This window comes from Melopsittacus undulatus, chromosome 5 (genome assembly GCF_012275295.1).
Source record: "Melopsittacus undulatus isolate bMelUnd1 chromosome 5, bMelUnd1.mat.Z, whole genome shotgun sequence".
NCBI lineage: Eukaryota > Metazoa > Chordata > Aves > Psittaciformes > Psittaculidae > Melopsittacus > Melopsittacus undulatus.
This window is the reverse complement of record NC_047531.1, coordinates 11,193,903-11,213,257: the sequence shown is the minus strand read 5'-3', so window position 1 is coordinate 11,213,257 and position 19,355 is coordinate 11,193,903. Positions and strand designations below refer to the sequence as shown.

At 41.5% G+C, this 19,355-nt stretch overlaps 1 protein-coding gene across 1 annotated transcript in view; it reads right to left on the bottom strand.

The window, feature by feature from the left end:
• Positions 1–4,343, bottom strand: part of ADAMTS20 (ADAM metallopeptidase with thrombospondin type 1 motif 20) — an 88,727-nt gene extending 84,384 nt beyond the window's left edge. The window contains exons 1-2 of the mRNA XM_005148092.3: positions 4,201–4,343; positions 3,561–3,907 (exon numbers count right to left, since the gene is read on the bottom strand). Coding sequence (XP_005148149.2) covers positions 3,561–3,907; positions 4,201–4,291 — 438 coding nt within the window. The 5' untranslated portion in view covers positions 4,292–4,343. The remainder of the gene's footprint in view (positions 1–3,560; positions 3,908–4,200) is intronic.
• Between the last annotated feature and the right edge of the window lie 15,012 nt (positions 4,344–19,355).

Genomic DNA, 19,355 nt, shown 5'->3' with positions numbered 1-19,355 from the left:
AGCAGATTTCATTTCCCATGTTTGTAAGAAGCTACAATTGACTAATGCAGTAACAGTGAAAAAAAAACAGAACTTAGGAAAATAAAAAGTGAAATAAAAGTATGAATTTTCAAAAGTTACTCTAAAGATGCTTCTATGTGATCAGATGCTCAACTAGGCACCCAGGCCATCACACCAAATGACCTTCTGTCTTTGACAGCACCCCAAACTTCCCTAATTACACACTCCCTCCTTGCAATTACTACAGACTCCCTGCTGACCTTCTAACCTCCCTTTGCCATTTGCACCCCTGAACCTAGGGCATGCTCTGAAATGTAACACAACAAAACTGCATACAGGGTGTCAGGAGCCATTAAGCAATGCTTTGTGGGTACTCTGGGTTATACATGCTGTTGGCACACAGAAAAAGGCTTAACTGAGAGCAAAAAGGGAAAGCAGAGCTTGAGGGGGAGAACACACTCAACTTGAGAACGCAAAAGAAGGAACTTGGGAAGTAGGCTTTAAAGGAAGGTTGTGCAGAGCCTGGGGATAGATGCCTACAGGATGAAATGAACACAAGTACCTGGCTTAACTTCAGATCACCCAGGCACATCTTTGAAGTAACTTTTTAAATTCCACTGTCAAACTCCCTGTACCTTTTTATCTAAGTTCAAGTCCTTTCTTTAACTCCCTAGCTTTTACAGCATTGGTCCATCGCAACTGCTCTATATATGCAAAGCTGGAAGGTAAAATTATACATAATAGTCAAAAGCAATCTCTTATATTTTAATTTCTGTATGTCAAGCTCAAGTCCAGTACTGAGGAAAATGGATCCTACAAAGAGAAGAGATTTTACTTAAAAAAAATAAACAAATAAATAAATAAAGGGCTACCAAGTCACTAGTATGGTTTCTGCTGTCTCACAGTAAATAGTACCCTACCTCAGCAATAGTCACACTTAATTCTTTGTATGCATTCATGGTGCTGTTCAGTAAAACAGTTTAAATAATTTCAGTAAATAATTCAGTAAAATAGTTTACTTTTGCAGATATATTTGTTGTATGCACAAAACTACAGCATCCTTAAAGCCTTGAGAAAAAGTATCTTTTTCCAAGTTTTGAGGGTAGTCCCACGTGAAGAGGGGAATGCATTCAGGGAGGACAAGATCTCTCAGGAAAATCCCACTAGTCCTCCATTTCCTTCCTTTCACATCCATTCTTCCCTCAACTAAAAAAAATGCTGTCTCCCTGACAGTCACATGAGGAGTATAGCATTTACGTTGAATCCATAGGATGAAATTATGCTGAAGGCTCTGAGCCAGGCTGGAGGATACTCTGTGCAGACACAGGCAACCACCTGGCTATGACTGCCACATCATACCCCACAGTCCCTCCCTGGGGAACCATAGGCATGTCCCACAAAAAAAAATTCACCAGTACCCATGCAGGGCTCTGCTTCCTTTTCCAAAAACCTCATTGATAATCCCTCTTCCAAATCCTCATTAATGAGGGGAAAGCAGCCACAGCACTGGGTATGCTACATGCCCTCCACAAGGCTGCGTCTGCCTGGGCAGAAAGTCAAAAGAGCAGGGAAGGTCCTGAGCGCACTGGGACAGCAAGGTTTTGGTTGGTGGCTCAGACTATGCGCTCTGTCAGCCATGCAATGACCAAGGACATCAAGTCCAGCTGGAAGTGGCAGTGAAAGTCCTCAAGGCTTATCTAGAGGAGGCAAAAGGTCAATTTGAAGGCACTCAGCGATTTCCAAATGGACATATACATGATGTGGACTGCAATGTACCAGCACAGGAGAGAGAGACACAAGAGAAGTGAGACATTCCAACTGTTATAAAGAAGAAGGGGGTTTTGTGCTGAAGAGTTTGAGCATATATGGTTCAAGTAATGAAAAGTGATTGCTTGCAGAGATCAATGCTCTTTACAGAATAAACGTGAGAAGTTTTAAGATCTTCTCTTTTCGTAACTTTTGTTGCCTGTTTTAATTCTGCCTCTGCACATTTGCTGAAAATAATTTCTCTGAAAAAAAAACGTGTACCTACTGCACTTAAAAGTTGTCTCAACTACCTGTGATTTAGCAGTTCTCAGACTCTTCAGCACAAGACATTGACAGCATGCCATGGTATATGAGCTTCTACTAGAAAAAAACCAAAACAATCACCCAACCACCACATATTTGTGATTCCTCCTCTTTCCTACTCCCTCTGTGAGTGCAACATATCGGGATGTTCGGTATAGGTTTGAATTAAGTTTTGGATAACGCAGACAAGACCCAAATGACAGCTCTGTTTGTTCAGCAAGGTGCCTACACAAAACTGTGATGAACACAGAATTAATGCTTTCCAATGCTTGCTCCTCCAATAATTTCCAAGAACTAGCCCAAGCATACACACCTCAGCCCAAATACAGGGTGGCATATACCCAAATACCCAAGAATAAGCACGAGACAACAGTAGTGTCTCTCACAAGTACCAATTATTTCTGATACTCTTTTCTACCATGTGCATCACTTTCTTTTAATACACATTACACCCTCCTGCACACATCCAGCCAACTTCATTCTATTTTCTATTCTATTTCTATTTTTTCTATGCCACTAGAAAGACTAGAATGCAAAGTTGCATTCTTTCCACTTCCCAAAAATAACATCTTACACCTTTACTTTCCTGTGCGACTGCAAGAAACTTGGAAAAAACCAAATGCAAATTCACAGTAATATTTATACCACCATATTTTTACAGTATGCATGTCACACATGCTCATTCTCAGCATTCAACAGTGCTGTGGTAAAGCAGTAGATATTAATCTTCTTGGCCCTACACACAAAACTAAAAGATTTAGCAACATAGTACAACTGTTCTGTGCTACTAACAGTTGTGTGCTACTATTTCTCCATTATAACTTAGGAAGAATGCTACATAAGAATGCTGTCAAGGGATAAGTAAAGAATGTATATTGATGCAGTTTTGATTTGTTTGCTAAATTCAGTTCTTCAGAAGCATTTTATAGATACACTCCCACTTAAGTTGGCAGGAAGTTTCCCATCCACTTTTAACAGAAACGTGATTAGAGAGCACCACTACACACTGATACCCAATACTGCACAACACACCTCTACAGCACTGCTGAAAGCAGAGGAAGAAAAATATCAACACTAGCTCTTCTCTCACCATCTCAAGCCCCATTATTCCTCAGTCATAACCACAGGGTATCTATAAAGCCACAAACACATAACTGATGCTGACTAACGGCATCATTTTGTCTAAACAATAGCTTACTGTGTTTCTGAAGCATGTTCTTTTCCTCTGCTCTAATGCTCTTGGTGTCAGGAGTTACATCAACCAATTCTATTACAGGCCAGCAATAGATCCTTTGAAAGCAGCATTTGTATATCCCACCAAAAAGTATCATCATGACAGCAAACTGCTGATGCCAAGATATTTTATGACCAACTACTTGGAGTGATGCCCGAGAATTTCCAGCTCAGCTCTGTGGCAAAGGCATCCCACTACATTTCTTTCAGGGAGGAGAATATGAATGGAGACACGAGGCAGTAACCAACATGCTTACCAAGCCACCACAGATGCTGAAGACAGCCATGTGCGACTCCTGTGCATTGACATGCCCACGGTAGAAACAGTGGCGCAAATCAGGGGAGGACTGCTTCTGCGGGGCCCCTACGTGCACCACAGTGTACTGAGCAGCAACAAAGCCTGCATCAGCACTCAGGTTGAGCTGGAAGACCTGCCCGTATGCACTGAGCTGGTAATGAGTTCGGAAAGCAACGGGCTCCAGTGGTGCCTCCAAGCTCCTTTTTCTCCTGCTGAAGTGATGCGTGTGAGGGAAGACTTCTCCAAACTCATTCACTCGGACAGGTGTGATGATTTCATAGGAGGAGAGCTGCTTCATTAAGGTCTCTGCAACAGAGAGCAAGAGACTCAGCCTTGTGCATCAGCACGCTGGGAACCTCCGCAGGGCTCCCGGCGCTGCACTAGCCAGGGGTGCAGTGACAGGAGGGGGCAGTGAGGGCTGCCTCCAGCACACCCAGTGACATCTCCCTTCAGCCCCCCCGGCCCTGCCACCCCCATCGGCCGCCCCGCGAGGAAACGCTCCCTCCTGCCCGCCGGCGGGGGCTGCCCCACAGGGCACAGCGCCTGCCGCAGGGCCAAGACCCCCGGGGCAGCCGCCGCCTTTGTTGCCGCTTGTTTACCTTGTCCCGGGTGGAAGCGGGCTCCCCGCGCCTCGGCGACGAGCGGGGAGAGGAGGCACACCAGACCCGCCAGCCACCTCGCCACACGCATGGCTCGCTCCGCGCCGGGCGTGCCCGCAGCGCCCCCGGGCCGCTGCCTCAGCAGCCGCCGGCCGCCGGGGCAGGCTCCGCATCGCGCTGCTCCTCCATGCTCCCCTCCTCACTGTCCCGCTGCCTCCGCGCTCCCCTCACACGGGAAGCCGTCCCTCTCTCCCCCAGCTCCCAGCCCCGCGCCCCCAGCTCGCTCTTCGCCGCCGAGGTGGGCGGCCCTTCCCGCTCCTCCCTCCGCCTCCCTTGCCCCTGCCCCGCCGCGGGCGGGAGGTGAGAAGGTGCCCAACTGCCCTCAGGAGGGAACCATCCCCGCACCAACACTTCAGAGCGGGCCCCGGCGCCCGGCCCGGCCCACCCCGGGGCAGGACCTGGCCAATGGCGGAGGGCAGCCCCCGTGCACCGCCTCTCCCCGTCCGCCCGGGCAGGGCCCACAGCAGCGGCGGAGCCGGCAGGAGGAGGCTGGAGGGATCTGGCGCCTCATCGTGCCGGTTGTCACCCCCTTGTCCGGCGGTAGAGCTCGAGGGAGGTGTCATTTAAGAGAACAAATGGACTTTGGAGAGGCCTGGCAATGCCTGAGGAGCACAGAGGCAGAGCTGCGAGGTCCGGGGGTGTCCCCTCGCCCACAGGCACCCGCCGGTCACTGTCCCCTGCAGGGCGGCTCCAGGGTGAAGGCGCTTCCACACACAGCTTCGCAGGAAGGAGATCTCGAGGCCGGGTCTGACACCATGGGGTCGACAGGCTGGACTTGTTTTGTTTGAGCACGGGGTCCCCCGCTGGGTTGTTCTGTCCGGGCAAAGTCTCCATAGAACTGCTTGTACCAGCACTTGGGGAGCCCTGCATCCCTTACATAAAGCCTGTAGATTATCAGCCTTACCTAACACAGGTTTTTAGGAAGCTGTGCTCTGACAGGTGCTGAACAAGTACAGTGATTGCTTCTTAGGAAAAGTAAGGAGTCTTGGAACTTGTTGTAATGAAATGTAATTTTCAGTTGTTTGGTCCTCAAATCTAATTCTTATAGCTTAAATAAACCTACACTGAATCACCACAGAATCATAGGATGGTTTGGGTTGGAAGGGACCTTAAGATGTTTTAAGTGATCAAGGCCAGGTTGGAGAGGGCTTTGAGCAGCCTGGTCTAGTGGAAGGTGTCCCTGTACCATGACAAGGGGCTTGGAACTAAATGAGCTTTAGGGTCCCTTCCAACCCAAACCATTCTATGGTTCTGTGAACTTAAGAAGTGATAACCTCTTTACTGCATGGCTGGAGGGAGCAGAGTGCACAAGTGGATGTGAGCTCATCCCTCCACTTCCTGTGCTCTTGTTGCAGTACTAGAGGAGTTAGTGGCCACTCTGTCAAAGGCAAAATGACCCCAAGGATGGCCACTGAGCTTCAAGTGCCTTTGTCTTAAGGCTGTTTCATCACTGACTTACCTGTTATTTTAGGAATCTCATGAGACAGAAATGAGTGGGAGAAAACATGTTTTCTTCTCCTGAAATGAGGGAATGAGCTGATCAGGCTTTGAATGAAGGTGACTAGTTCTGGAAGAACTTTCACTGCTAGATCAAAGTCCGATATTCTCTGTCAGTGTTCAGGATTGTCGAAGAGATGTCTGGATTGTTCCAAAGTCTAGTGGTATGCATCATAATCTTGAGACTATTAAGTCTTCTAGGGAATACCGAGTTGTCTTCTCGAATACTTTGAAGATGGCAGCTCTCAGATGCATATTAAACTGTTTTCTCTATGTGGGTCATAGATAAGCACTGTTACATGACATGAAACAAATATTTGAGATCTGAAGGCTTCTGCAAAGTGAGAACAAACGAAAAGCCTATGTTTCCAAATACCATGAATATCAAAGTAATCCAACAAGAAGCAGGAATTCCAAACTATTTCTTTTAAACTGCCTACACTGGAGAATACTGACCATGACATGTAAACAAAACCCCAGTTCTCAGCATTGTGTGGTGAGAAAGACAGAAGGTGGGTGGGGAGAGCTTTATCCTCACCATCACAGAAGCATGAAGATACAGTATCCCAAGATGTCGGTATCCCAGTTGCAGAAAAGTAGCCCACGGGATACTCACATAGTGGTAGAACAAAGTTTAATGATGAATGCTTTTATTTTACTGACTGTAGTAAAATGCATAAATAATGGGAAGACATTAAAGGAGCAATTGTTGCACATGCCTGAGATTTCTCCAGCAAATGAGAATTAGCCCCTTTTCGAATCTCACTTGTTGAAACTGTAATCAGAGTGCAGCAAGCTACCTCTTTCCTTAGTCAACTGAAACAGCTTGTCAGTGATTATGTAAATGGGCACTAGTTCATTAAGCATAAGCAAATACCAACTGATTAAGATGTGATGTTTCACTTATGATTTGCAAAATTCTTTTTCAAATAAGTCAGCAGAAGCATTAAGCATCAGGAAAGTCAGAGTTCAGTGTTCTCACTTCAAGCACAAAGCTTCATGGTAGCCCATTTCAAAGCAAGTAGCAGCAGATAACTCAACTTTTTAACAATTTGTGTATACATTTCTGTATGTATTTCCAATATTTTAGAAAAGGCAACATTTACTTCAAAATTTGAATATTTTCAAAACAATAAGATTACTTTTCTTAAATCAGATTTTAATGGGCTTAACTTTCCCTGTATTCTCCATTAGAATGGAACACCAGCTCTTCTGTAATAAACACTGACGGTCTAAATATTACCTGTTTAGAGCAATCTAAAATTGACAACGTTTATGCAGATTGCCAGTGTTGTTCTTGGCAGTGTCATGGGGCTACTGCTCAAAATCCAGTGCCAACTGAGACAATGTCTTCAATTGTTTTTTTCAAAGTTTCATCACATTCATACAAATGTGAAGCTCATCATTCAAGCAATGTCAGGCATTCAAATCAAACACCTTTTCATACTTAGCAGCCACTATGCTTCAGAAACCACTGAAGCTCTACAGGCATTAGGGACAAGTCTGATTTTCAAATGCAAAAGGGGTTAGCTGTGCAGGAGCAAAGGAGAATAACAAGGGGGTTTAGGCAGTTGTAGTAGTGTTCACATTACCTGAATGGCTTTGGGCAATAACCTACGGTCATTCAACCTGACCTCTGCCCATATGGCATCAGTTTGAATCTTGTGAGGAGTAAATATAACCCTGTATATCAAAGGAAGGGGTGTATTTCTGTTATGAAGAAATGTAAGTACAGCACAAAATTCAGAAAGGATGGAAGCGGTATGTTTGCTACAACTTTAGGGGGTAGAAGGGTGGAGCTGGGCACAAGATTGAAACTAAGCTGGAGAGTTATGGAAGCTGTTTAAAAGAGCAGAACTGCAAAAATACATAATGAAATGCTAAAAATAAAATTTCTAATGAGGGGCTTAGCACTGGAACAGGGTCACAGAGAGACTGTGCCATCTCCATCCTTGTAGATACTCAAAACCCAACTGGACAAGAAAGCCCTGAACAACCTGAACTGTCTTTGAGCAGGAGGTTGGCCTAGGTTTCTTCCAGCCCAAATTATTCTATGACTCTATGAAACAAAGAAAAAAAGGTTCCTGGAGAAAGTTAAAGAGATCGAGGTGATGAGGAAGAAGAAAATAACTAGACCTACTGAAAGAACAGAGAGTGGGCAAAATCAGAAGAAACAGAAGAGAAAGAAAGGAAAACCAACTGGGAATATTTGATAAGATTTTTCAAGGCTAGAAGTTGTAGAATGTTAAAGCGCCAGCTAAGGCAGGGGAACTGTGCTGGTTTACATCTGCAAATGCAGTCCTCAGTGATGTAATGCATTCTGACTTCATTAAATCTGCATTGACATTAAAGCTTGCTATTGAACAGTTTGCCTTCAAAATGCCTCCCACATTAGTGAAGTAAATCCATCTATTTACACTGTTTATTCTTTTCACTTATCTCTTTCAGCGGATATGTTTGGAATGAAGAATGTTGTGCCAATTACTTTGCAAGTGAATGAAATACAAGGGTATTCTGTGCTCCCTGAAACCAGTGCTCACTGAAGCTTTCCTCGGGGTTTCACTAGGATTGCATGGACAAACGGAATTGCAATTATGTCATGATTATTCAAATATTTGCATTGTACACTTAACATGCTGCAGTAGATAGGGCTTACCAGATAAAAGAGTAGGGTGTGTAAAAATGCACATTGAGTAGTTAATGAATTTCTTCCTCAGGTTCAGTATGACCTACCACAGATTAGCTATTAAATCCTTTAACTTGGTTTTGCCTCCATTTTTTTTTAAGTGGTCTTTTATGAAGTGGTTTTGACTGAAAATCACGAAGTTGGAAACAATAACAGTATAAGAGTCAGTTGCTCAGAAAAGGCAAAGGCAACATTTAAGTGAAATTGTTATAAAAACTAGGATATTAACAATTTTTTTTGGGAAAAGAAGACTATAGGAAGTATATATTTTACTGCCTTTTATTTTATCTTACCTTTTTACTGTCTTGTGGAATACAATTTCAATCAAACCTTCAGGCTCTTTATTTACTGTTCTTGCCAAGACACAACCCACCTCACAAATCTGCCTGGTTCGCAGCCACTTATTCATCACCTTGTCTGATGCTTACCCTGAGAAGTCCCAGAGGTTATATTTATACCATATATACACACACCATGGAGCCACCTGATCCCTGGCACGAGATCAAGAGCAGCTCGGGTCCCCACTGATCAATTCTGCTGTTGTGTGGAGCAGGCTGGCCTTGCCCAGACATTGAGCCTTGCAATGGGCCTGTCTCAGAGCCTATCCCATGGCCCTTCCCATCTGTGCCCTGCCATGCCTCTTGCACAATTCCAGCTGCAGTCAGCTGCTGAAACTGGGCTGTTGGAGGGAGATGGCTGGCTGGACCGCTGCATGCGGGTGAATCAGTACTCCCTGTGCAGTGGCAGCTGGGCTGTCCCTGCCTGCCCAGCCACTGCCACTGCAGGCAGCTTTGCTTTTCTCATGAAACTTGGGGTCAGCAGCATCATCCATCAAAACGCTATCACAGAGACTGCCTTTCAGCAAGGACTCCGGGCATAGTCCAAATAAGTTAAAGCCGACACAGAATCAATGCTCTTTGCCCCATCCTCCCACCTAGCTCTCTCCTCCTTCACCTTACCCAGCACCATCCTTCCTGGTCCTCTGTTCCCCTCCCAGATGCCTGTGCACCCAGCAGCCCAGCTGCAGCTCCAGGAGCTACTGGGGAGGAGATCTACCCATGAAACCCCCACAGTATACAAGGACAGCATGTATATTACACTGAATTATAAGTGTATTGTCGCTGACATGAGTAAAATAGAAGCTGAACGATCATAGGATGCAAATAAAAGGCATTTAAAATAAAATTATCATTGGTCAAGTATGAAATAAAAAGAAACTGCACACAGCGCAGTTCCAAAGTCTTCTCTAGTGTTGACAGCTGGATGTGAAGGTCTATAGGCATTGGAGTAGTGTATAAAGGTGAAGGTGTGAGGACAGCTGGGATGCTGCGGGAGATGCTCTCAGGTGGGCCAGGAATTTAAACCTGGCATGGTCCTATCCAGCCCCACTGAGTGGAGCTGGAGTGGACTGTCCCTTCAACCAGTCTGATCACTCCAGGGGGAGCCCAGCAGCTCATCAGTGTGTGCAGTGTGTGGATGCTGAGGGGACCAGGGCACAGAGGAGCAATTCACAGGGATCCTGTAGGTCAACCCACACACCCATAGAAATTAAAGGGAGTGAAATCAATGAAATTGTATAGAAAGCAGTAGAAATCTGTAGGTGTTTTGAATCCTATAATAAACTGATTCAACAGTTTGATGCAATAATCTTTTAAATTCTTAGGCTGATTCAAAAGCTCTTCTGAAAAAAGACAAGTGCTGTTTGTTTTTGCTTTTTTTTCCTACAGTATGCATACATTTATGCTACTGTTTGTATTCACACTGTAATAGTTTTTGGACAATGCTGGCTTATTCTAGGCTTAATGTCTGAGCATTTACTCTTCATTAATCAAAGGTAACTGGAAGTTCATTACTTTTATATTATTTAACATGAGGTCACGTGCCAAGTTTATCTGATGAAATGCAGGCTTACATAGAGGCTGGAAGGCACTGCATACCATGCCACATAATTGGAACTTGCTTCCTTTAGTTCTTATTGAGATCGTGCATTATCTTAGTGTTGTGGTATCTAATTGTCCTGGGATATGAATAATTTTGCAGTATTGTCTATAAAAACTAACTTACGGGCAAAAAAGTATTACTTGCAAACAAGTAAATATATGTCAGGCAGTCATAGCTACTAATTTAAGAAGCTTAGGGTTGATTATAATGATTTCTATGTGTTATAAGAGAAGACAGGCACTTTAATATCATTAAAAATCCCTTGGGAAGAAAAGTGAGGGGGGCATGTGCCAGCTACAAGGTATTACACCCAGCATTGTGCAAGCACCATGGACATACATAACAGGGCTCAGTGTCCTAGAACAGAAGCTGGCAGAATGCTCTGTGCTTTCTACTAACTCTGGGACAGGAATCCTGCTCTGAACTTCACCCTGTCTTTGGGCTCCATAAGCCCATCTTTGGGCATCTGTTGTATCAGCCAGGCGAATTTCAGCCTTCAAGGGAAGGCAAGCGTAGGTCCCCACATACTCTTAGAGAGCATAAGGAAAAAGCACTCTGACCTGAGATGTACAAGTGAACCCATACAAATCATTCAGAAAAATAAGAATTACTGTACTGTGTAGACAAAGGCATGTGCACCCTGCCAGAAAAGCAAGCTTTTTTTTTCTAAGTCACAAGTACACTGCAGCTGTTACTTTGGCTCAAGAGAAAGTATTCCCTACAGTAAAGAGACATAGGGCCCAATTCATCTCTCGTATCAACCCTGTCAGTTATGCCAGGGATAATTTGGCTCACATAGCACTCTCCTAGCTACCAGCCTTTTCTAGAGTCCCACTCGGGTAGTTCCCTAAAATTAGCCCACAAGAGAATATAAATTTAGCATTCCAAGACAAAAATCAAAGTCATAAATGTGAGCATCAAATTGTTAACGGCAAGTGAATTGTTCCTAATTGTGATAAGTCAAATCTGTGCTTGCGGTACCCTGTGCCATTTAGGAATGCTTGCTCTAGCAGGAACTAAACTCCTCAAAACCAGAAATTTGTATTGAAATTTATGTCTATACACGTGAGCTGCACAAAGACTGCAAGGATACAGAAGCATCTGAACTTCAATCACTGTGCTAAGTGTGGCTCTATAGCATGATAAAAAAGATGACTTAGAGCACAACTCAGGGCGTCATGGGGCATCCTCATATCACAGTGTAGAGTTTCAGGGGAAATGTGAGCTGGTTTTGCACTATTTTCACTGTTCTCACATTATAGTCATATTACACAAACGTGGGAACATCACACATTCATGGATCTTTATAGTTTCTCACTGCACAAGATAATCTCATTCCTTATTAGAACACCATTCATATATTAGAATTCCTAACTCTGACTATGCAATTGCTGAAGGCAAAAGGAGAGTGAAATTGTGTATAGCATTAACAGCCTATTCCTGGAGAGAGTGTATGCCTCATGTCTTGCAAGAAAACTTCTAGGGAAAGAGTTGCCAGCTCTCTGCCAGCTGATAATGACTGAATTCACATGCCAGAAGCTACCACCTTAATTCTGGGGTTTTTTTTCCCAAATACACAGTTTTTTTAATCTTCCTTCATACATTGCTTTTCCCAGCTGGGAGGTTCACCAGAAAAATACCAAACTGATCACCAAGACAAAGGAGAGATGAGGGCTTCCATGGCAAAGCAAAAGGTGTATGTAAGGAGCTGTGTTTATTGCACCAGGTACAAATAAGGTCAACGTTCAAAGTTATGAGTGGAAAACCCATTTCAGTTGTATTTTCAATCTGGTTTGGAATCTGTTATTCTGTAAGGTCTTGAGATGTTGTATGTCCATCCTTCCTAAATCTGAAAGATTATCTCCTGATAGCCAGATTGTAAATGGTGACCTTGCAGAAAGCAGTGATGCCCTAACTGGACTAATTGATTACATCTTCAGGGAATACAGATAAATTGTTATTTTTATAAATAAATCCAAATTTAATGGTTTATTTGGGCTGAACTTAGTTTTAGATTTGCAAAACTAGTGAAGGAGGAGAGTTGTTTTATCCCAGCCACCAGTTACCAAACTCATCTGGGGGAAAACCCCATGTTTAATCCTATTTCTTCCAAAGATTTAATCTTCTATTTCCATGAACTGTTCAGTAGAGTAAGCTGGGGATGCTTTCTTGATTGTGTTCCATTGTATATTACATACTTTCCATATCTCTGGTGGAAAATCTGTTACAGTATAGCAGTTAGATCAGCTTTCTGTTGCATGGTTTCATCTCAGTAAGGCGGCAGCAGAAAATAAGCCACAAGATCCTACATCGTTCTTGTTGAGGTCTCTAAATTGGGCTTACTGGTCAGAATTTCTTTCCTTATCACTGAAGTAATTTCATACGTTTTATTTTTGGCAGTTTGAAAGAAATAGCTTGAAGGTGGAAGCTTTCCCAGTTCTCTCTTTTACATTCAATGGTCAAGAAATTTGGGGGAGAAAAAACTTAGGTTTGGTCTGAACACAGGAACTAAAATGAGAAATTGGTTAAGGACTGAACAAAAAGGTAACAACTTTATGTAGTACCATGCAGGTCCCAAAATATGAGCCTTGAATATTTATGATCCTGAATACACTTGAAGAGAAGACTGCTGAATGGACAGGTCACCAAGTGTACTAAATTTGTCAGTTCTGGGAGTTTCATATAGAAGTACAAGGATATTTCCATCAACACTTCAGAAGCAGATTTGGTAAAAGCTTACAATATTTTCCTGAGATGCCACTATTACACTTCATGTAAGACTTACAAAACCACTTCCAGCAAGGGAGGCATTTGGCTAAACCCAGTATTTAGAGGGTATGTGTGCTTTCATTCCCTCTTCTAAACATTTTCATTTCTAAAACCAGATAAATATAAAGCTTCTGTACTCAATGCATTTCTTACCAAAGAACAAGAAACCCCTAGTTCCACTGTAATTTTAACATTAGTCTCCCACACATGCATAATGATAAGCTTTTTTTCATTACATTTCAAACAATAATGAGCACTTTTATTCAATACTTACTAAAATTATAAGACTGCTTCTTAATCACAGAATTACCTAGAGGCCTGAGAGGGACTTCTATAGCATGTGGTCTTCTTATGGGAAAATGTAGACTTCCTCCTGAAAACTGCTGCTACAAAGCATGGAACTACAGAGAATTGTATATAGCGAGTTACCTGGAAACTAGCCATTCTTTAAGACTGTCCACATTAAATCAGTGCTCACAGGGACAAATTACACGTGGCTCTGTGATGTTTGCTTTTCTGTGAAACTGTTCAGGCAGAAATAGTAGTTACAGTGATTTCTGAATGCCTGCCTGTTTATGTTTCCAGAAGAAACAGTCTACATCCTAATTTATTCATAATGAGATTTTATTATTACTATATTATGCCATCCTTCATGGCGTGGCATCTTCTTGACAGTTAACCCTATATAAAACAAGTGCAAATAGAGTATAAAAAAATAAAAATCTGGAGGAAATTTAGTATTTGGATTTGGTAGGGAACCAAACTAAATTACGAGTAAGGAAAGCATCATTCTTAAATCCTGAATCATCAGTTTTTGAATTCTTTAATTCATAATTGCAGCACTTTGAGCTGGCTAAAATTAGCAGAATATTCCCAAGGAAACCCCTAGATTAAAATACAGGTTACAGAAATGGTTACAAGCTTGTCACCAGTATGTGAAAACATCAGTTGAATTCCAGCTCTATTCCCTAGAGCAGGTGGTAGTAGGAAATAATCTGATACAATGATCCCGAGTTAGCAGGTGGTGGCATCAGTCAGGCTTTTCATAAAAAAATAATCAGTCTCATCAGAAAGATTAACATTAAATACAGAAAACCACAATTCCTCCTTAACATGCATTTTAGTGAGTCATTTCACAAATAATTTAACTAGTTATGGTGACTCAAAAATAAGTAAGGGCCCATCTTAATTCAGAATATTATGTCACTATACACATCAGTGTTGTTTGCTTACTTTCCTTAGGATTGTTTTTTAATACTCACTCTATAATCTGTCTTTAAAATGAGTGTAAAGATACTGTCAAACATCCATTACCCTCTAATCATTCTCTCATCAGACTTGGTGGATCTGTGTGTGCCATCTGTGTCTGCGGATTTCTCTGCTCTCACATGGTCACGGATGACCATGCTGGTTACGCTCTTCCTACACGTGTTGCTCTCCATGCATTGCAGTAAGAAAATGTTACTTTAAAGTATGCAATCATATTTCTTTGATGAAGTAATGCCATGTGCTCTGCTCTTCTCCATTTCTGAACAATATTTTCATTTATAGGGTTTATGACTTTTTCTCCTTTCTAGCAGCTCATTTGCTGAGATATATTCAGTACATATTCCCACAGAGAAACAGATTTACAAAATGCAGTAAATGATAAAGCTGTAAGAGTTCCTTATGTGTAATGCATTTTTTAAAACACCCAAACAAACGAACAAAAAACCAACTTTGTTTTCAATAATGAAGCTCCTTTGAACTTCCATTTCTAAAGGATCTTGCTGCTAAACGTACCCTTTGTTTTTTAACAAATGTCCATATACACATTGTTCTTATCACTGAGTCAAGGCTGTATACACTGTGCTTAGTATTAGATGGGATTTTAACTCATAAATGTGGCCATTAGACACAGCCTTTCTGATTTTGCAACATTTTGCTTTCAGTTATCTCAGAAACATGCTAGGGAGAATTATGTTCCCTAGTTGCTGAAAGATAATTTTTGCTAATAGATGGAAGCTATTCCTACGGATTTTAGCAGTCTACTTGGACACACATAGCTTGCGTTAGTGAATACCCTAACAATATGCTCTTGTCTGCACTCAGTAATGCATTATATAACACTTCAGGCATAGTAAAAGACTCACTCAGAAATATGGCAAGCACATTATCTATCTGGGACTAGAAATTAAACCATGTTGCTTGCATAATGCTACTATTATTACTGTATCTTACTCCTGTTGGGAAAATAATTATCTTGTTCCGCATTTAGAGAACACCCAGGACCAGACATTTGTGTGAATTGTACTGTATGTGCCTAGTGAACTCAGCCAGCTTTGTCTGATATCTCTTTATTCTCATTTATGGGCAGACTTGTAAAACCTTCCAGAGAGACACTTAAATAGAATATCTGTGTATAGATATCTGTAACTTTACTACAATGTCTTAGAGATTAAAACTATTAGCAGGAAAGACTGGCTGTGACTGACTGTTAGACAAATACTGGCTTACTTGGGTCATTCCTTCAAATAAATGATAAAATAGCTAGAACTCAATCTCTATAACCACAGGAAAAAGCCTTAAGGCAACAGATACATTCCCTGCTTGACATACTAAATGTGAATATATTAAGAAGACCTCTCATGGTTTAGTAATCCACAATAAGAACTGTTCATCACACATATAGAAGATGGTCCTATCAGTATAATATTATGGAGCTTGTTGTTTCAACTTTGCTTAACTTATTCCCTCTAGTTTTCCATCTTCTGTTATAAAATCTTCCAGTTTATGAAAATGGTTCTGGCTATACACTTACAAGTTATATTCACCACAAACAGCATATCCATTTTTGTGTCAGATTTGTGTAATACATCAAAATATAAAATAAAATGCAAAACATATGAAAAAAATGTAATTACATTAGATTTCTTTTTAAACTTAGAGTGTCTTCTAGGTAGCATTATCATGTTAAGTACTCTGCATCTCAGTTTTTACACTTGCCATAGAAGTGGATATACTTATACTTGCTGTATAAGTCATAAAGATGGAGGTAGCAGCAGACAGCTTCAAACTCAAATGAAACTGTCCTAAAGTTAGAAAATTAGAAAATGGTGTCCTTTTACAAGAGATTTTAAAGTAAAAGTAGACCAAATGTCGTGGATCCAACATGGATTCTTGCCAAGAATATAGCCTGGTAGGGGATTAGAGTGAAGATCACCTTCTCACAGCGGTTAGCCCAGTGACCTGCCAGAATCCTGGTGAGTGTATTGACACCAGGGAGGAGGTGAAGAGCAGGCACAGAACCACTGGCCATCCATGTCAGAGACAAGAGGGCAGGAGGCCAGGCAGGACCACAGGATACTTCTGTCACCCTTATTAGAAAGCAGGGAAGGCTCAATGAAACAAATAATTTCTTTCCAGATTTTCAGGTACTGGAAACTGATTCATGGACTTTCTTCTTATTTGGAACTTACTTGATTTGCTGCTGGCAAATATGCAGAAAGGTAAGCTTCTCATGGTGAAATCCTTTGTGCAAAGGGAACCAGCTATGAGAACTCATCTAAGAACATACTCAGAGGTTTTTTTGCCCTGAAAAAATCCTGCTGGCATTTTGACAGCTCTCTCCTTAGATACCAAGACAGAGGAGTGACACGCAACTGTTTGTTCTGGGAGCAGCTGATGCCAAGCCATGCCAAACCCAAGGACTCTCTGTTCTCCTCTCATATAAGCCCAGAAATGGAAGGGGCAAACACTTAGGCTGGGGGACCTCCAGGCTGGAATCACTAAGGAGAGCAGGAGTCAGAACAAATGCAGTATGGCACACTCCTCTTACCACTGCAGACACTAAGCTGTAGGGCCAACTAAAAGCAGTGACAGTGAGCAACAGCTTTGGGATCCAGCCAGAAGGGCATATGATATTTAATCGAGCTTGATTTAGGTGGTGTATACAGTCATGACTCACAGCACAATTAAAGAGCATGCCTTATGTTTTCCTCAGGAACTCTGCAGGACTCATACAGCAATGACAACAGAGTCTTCTATCATCTTACAGCAGAAATATTGATGAGATGATATTTGCATAGTGTGAATAAATAACTTTTCCTACATCAATGCAAGGTTGTTTATAACTGTAGACTTTCAATCGCTAAAGAAAGCTACACTGTATATAATAAAAATGCGGAGGAAACAGCTTATTATTTCCAAATGTTGACATTAAACAGCTGCTTTATTAATATCTACTTTTATCTAGCATTTTTTAGTGCAGGGAGGGAGATTATCTTGATTGCTATAACTTTGAGAGTGGCTTGGCTGTATCAAAATCTGACCTACAGGTCAAGTCTGCTTCTGTTAGGATATGCCAAAAAGCACTTTAATAAGCAGAGATGAACAATGAATGTCAGAAATCAAACTTCTCTAGTAAAAACTGCTGTACATTAAACAATCCAAAAGCAAACCTGATGAAATGTGAAGCTGCAGGTGGCTCCTATGAGAGAGCAGTGGGAGAAGACTGCAAGGAGCCCCTGCCTCATTTTGGGTGGCCTGCTAGAGACTTAGGCACTGTATTTCTCTCTCAACAGCCCAGGCAGTGCTCACTGTTAGTCTCCTCTAAGGGTTCCTGTTCACTTAACTGGACAGACATATCCTGTTTCACTCTCTGATTGTGCTTCCCAGAGCAAGCAGCAGCTATAAATAGGTGTTACTGTAAGCCTCACCCTTGCTCTGGACTTTCAGTGGTGGGACAGATCCAGCAGCACAAGTAGGAACTTGATGGGGCCAATGCTGCTCCTGGTGGCATCAGCAGCAGCTCTGCAGCTAACACCAGGGGCCACAGGACTGATGAAGTGTGAAAGAATATTAAAAGCACTCATGTGTTATTCAGAGTTAATAATGTATTTTTGCATGAACACAAATAGTATCAAATTTACCAGTTAACAAAAGCAGGTGTAGTTTCACCAAAGCAGGAAATTTTGATCATTGTTTAAAATTTAATTCTATTCTTTGTCTACTATAAATCTTAAAAAATAGAAGTGTTTCAGACTCTTACAAAGATATTAAATCAGTTATTAGAATTATATTTAATTTTTTAATATATTTTAATTTTTAATATATTTTATTTTTTTAAGAATTGCATACTGTACATAGTTCCTAAAATAACACATCAAGAAGTATTTAAAGATATTCTTCTGACTAAAATATTAAATATGGAGGAAAAGGTTTATTACTTCAAGATATTTTTGAAGGACCATAAATATATACCTATTTCTAAAAACTGGTATTTTAATATATTTTAAAAAACAATACATTTTAACAAATTTTAAACTACTTTGCAATAGATCTATGACTTCCTCAAATGCCATTAAACTGTCTAAAAAGTTAAAAAGATCACTGTTGAATGTGATTTATTTTAGTCTTAATTGGGTATCTGTGTTGGATGAAATGTAAATTGCTTGGTACACATGAAAATACATAAACATTGCAATATGTTTCGGCTGTGAAGATGTGCATGATGTTCTCAGTTACAGAGTCTTTTTAATGAAAAAACGTTGGGATAATGGAGAATGTGTGTTTGGGAACAAGGGCCCACACACTTATGTTTTTCTATTCGATTGATCTCTAATATCATTGAAGTGTCAGCTAAGTATTTGAGCACTGTGACTCAAAATTCCTAGCACACCAAAGCATAGGAGAGATTTGCTGCAGACTTATGAGTTGCCAGATATTCCCAATTCAACAAAGCGCTGTCCGCTTCTTCTGAGAGGCTGCTCACCTCGAAACCCAGCAATCTCAGTGGGATTCAGGCCATGAAAGCCCAGCACCTTGCAGTGCCAGGTTCAAACTGTGAATGGGTGTGATGGTGGTGCTCATACATATCAAAGTCGTATAAGAACTTGAGCCACTTTACAAAGTAATGAAACATTTGGGTGGGAGAGCTACCACTGCAGCTATTCGTTAGCACACAGATGTTGCACAGGGCTTGTACAAACCTGTGCCTATGAACAAATGAAACGCTTTTAAGATCACAGAGGAGTTTTTGAAGTTAAAAATTAGCCATGATTACATACACAATAACCTGACACTTCTTTTACACTTCTGTAAAATAAAACCCTGTCAAGAAGAAATAAAGTACCCTGAAGAAATGCCAGAACATCTTTACACTTCCTTAAGACATGTTTCCAAAGCTGCTAAAAGTTGATTATTGAAGTATATCTCTTATTGA